This window comes from Apaloderma vittatum, unplaced genomic scaffold, assembly GCF_000703405.1.
Source record: "Apaloderma vittatum isolate BGI_N311 unplaced genomic scaffold, ASM70340v1 scaffold23432, whole genome shotgun sequence".
Lineage (NCBI taxonomy): Eukaryota > Metazoa > Chordata > Aves > Trogoniformes > Trogonidae > Apaloderma > Apaloderma vittatum.
In genome coordinates, this window is record NW_009703425.1 from 30,613 (window position 1) to 33,264 (window position 2,652).

Genomic DNA, 2,652 nt, shown 5'->3' on the forward strand with positions numbered 1-2,652 from the left:
CAGCAGCCACCCTCCCTCGCCCTGCGTGCAGCTGCGCATCCCCGCTGCCTTCTCAGCTTCCTCCCACCCAGAGCCAGCGCCGGAGAAACCCTGGAGGTGCTGAAGCAGAGGGAAGGGCAGATACAAACCCACTGCCAGGCGGCTGAACCCTAACGAAGCCTGGCCATGGGTAAATGCAGTCTGTCTTCAAGTGATGGCCACAAGCATGTCCCAGGCGTGCCTGGACTCAGCGGTATCCGCCTGACACGACTCATCTGAAGGTGACACTCGGAATCCCTCGTGCGTGCTAAAATCCGACTGATTGCTCTGTTTGGCCCCACAGCTGTCCTGCCTGCTTCCGCACGTAGAAAAATGCCCAGTACCTGACTATTATCTTGAGGATGCTAAAACGTACGCAAAACCCTTGCTGGCTTGCACGCTGAGAAGAGGAGTGGCTGAGGTCCTCCCAGCCCTCCACCCCGCAGCTCTCCTCCGGCAGCACGACTCACAACAAACTCTGGTCTTCCCAGCAATAGCCTGGGCTCACACCAAAGAGGAGAGGGCTGCTGAGCGTGGAGAGGGTCAGAACCACCGGCAAGGAGGTGGATATTCTGGTGCAGAAGCACCTATCGGTTTCTTGAGAGGAACGCCAGTCTGAATGTTAAAGGAAAAGGCATCTCTCCTTTCTCCTCCTTGGTCCCTGCTCTGCTGAGGTTGGAGAAAAAGCATCTAAGGGTCACGATGTGATTCTGCGTTATCACTCAGGCAGACAAATGTTTATGAAAGAATAAGCAATCAGCTCTGATTAAACACTGCTTAGGAGCAGAAGTGAATGATGCCGTATCAAAAGCTATAAAATAAAATTTACCCTGAAGGAAAAGAAATTAATCGATTTTTATTTTACTAGTTAGAGGAAGCCAATATGGAGACAACAGCAGCGAGAAGAAAACAAGAAACGTGTAGAAATAAACCACAAAGAACAAGGTGGGTGACAGAGCCAAGGGGAGCAGATGTGGAAGGGAAGGCTCTTTACCTGCTCCGGCCCTTTGTCAAACATCTTCCTCGTCCTGGGGAACTGGTGGGAGTGGGGGGTGTACTGGACCCCCACGTTGCCCACGTTGGCAGGTCGTACAGAGGCGATGTCCCGGCTCACCGGCTGCTTTGTCACATCGTTTGTCAGGCTGGAGCTGCTTGTGCTAGTGGTTGGAGGTGACCCTCTAAAGACCAAAAAACAAGGAAAGGATTTAGGTATCACTGGACACATGATTTACGTTACTTTCACTTCATTTCTTTCTTGTAAGGTTTATACTTCGCTGCTGTGCTTCCTCTACAAAACCAAAACAACACAACTCCCACACCCCTGCCCCAAAGACACACAAGCTCCGAAACAAGAGTGAACCTTGATTGCACCGACTCCAGACCAAGAGTAAGAAAATGAACATCCGGGGAACCTGCAGGTCCCACAGTGAGAGGTGGCGCTGCCCGAGCTAAGGTACAGCGGCCAGGCAAGCCTGGAGGCCCCGTGAGCCCACAGAAAAACATTTTAATTTATGCATGAAGTGAGATTTATCTCATTGCACAGTTACATTATCCTATTGGAAAACACAAAAAAACCACCGCTGTGCAGTTCTGGGCCCCCTGTTCCAACTGTGAATCTTACTGTGCCACACTCACGATGGGACTGCTGCACCTAAAGCGCTGCCTTTCCCCTGGAGAGAGCAGGGAAATTTTGGGAAATGATCAAATTTCCAAATCCCAGCTTCGCTCACACCATTATCTCTATTTCCCTGCAGTTTAGGCATCGCTTGCTGATCACCAGATAAGCCGGGCTTTTATCAGCTCAAAGGGAAGGAAACACAGATCAGGCTTCAGTGAGAAGCTGGGACACCACGCAGCTCAGGCTGGAGCGCACAGTCAGCCCCTCTTTGCAATTAATCTTCAGCTAATCAGCGTGGCTTGTTACTCCTAAAAAAGAGTAACAGGAAGAAACTCCCCACCTTTTACCAGACACTTTTGTTTCTCGAGACCTTACCCGTGCTAAAATAAGGAGCGACTGCGGCCCCAGCACGTTGACTCAGGCGCAGGGAAGGGGTTCGGCCGCTCGCGCGGCGCCTGGCAGGGAGCACCCGAACCCGCGAGGGCGAGAGCGCTGGGAGGCAGTGCCGGCGCTTACCCGACCTGGTGGATGTGCATGCCCTTGTTGGTGGGGCTGGCGGGGGCCGACTGAGTCAGCGAGGAGGTGTCGAGGATGCGCTGCGGGCGCGCGTTCACCGTCGCCTGGAGAGAAAACACAGCAGAGTCCTGAACAGCCGAGACGGCAAAACTCCGGCCGCAGTCGTTTCTCAACAAACGCGATTGCACACCTGGGGTTAAATGAAGTTAAGCTCTCGATCAGTGCAGGGGGTGCTTCAAAATGTACATGAGAAAAAGCTCCAGTGCAGTTCCCAGCACATACCATGATCTTACTACATTTTCAGTCAGAAAACACTTACCAGAAAGTACCCTGCTGTTACTGACAGGGAAGTGGCTTTCACTAACGCATGAGCCTTTTCCCTAAACCAGTTGGAGCCTTTTCCCTAAACCAGATGGAGCCCACAACTCGCACCAGCGCTTCGGGACAAGCCGCCCCTTCAGCGACCAGCCCTTCCCTCCCGCCCCGCGCTGGAGAACTGC

General features: G+C 52.9%; 1 protein-coding gene across 1 annotated transcript in view; it reads right to left on the reverse strand.

Annotated features, from left to right (window-relative positions):
- The window catches only part of RPTOR (regulatory associated protein of MTOR, complex 1), a gene marked incomplete at its 5' end in the record, with an annotated part of 84,187 nt that overhangs the window by 28,364 nt on the left and 53,171 nt on the right, over positions 1 to 2,652 (reverse strand). Inside the window, 2 exons of the mRNA XM_009864632.1 lie at positions 1,013 to 1,196; positions 2,153 to 2,256. Of these exons, the coding sequence (XP_009862934.1) occupies positions 1,013 to 1,196; positions 2,153 to 2,256 (288 nt within the window). The remainder of the gene's footprint in view (positions 1 to 1,012; positions 1,197 to 2,152; positions 2,257 to 2,652) is intronic.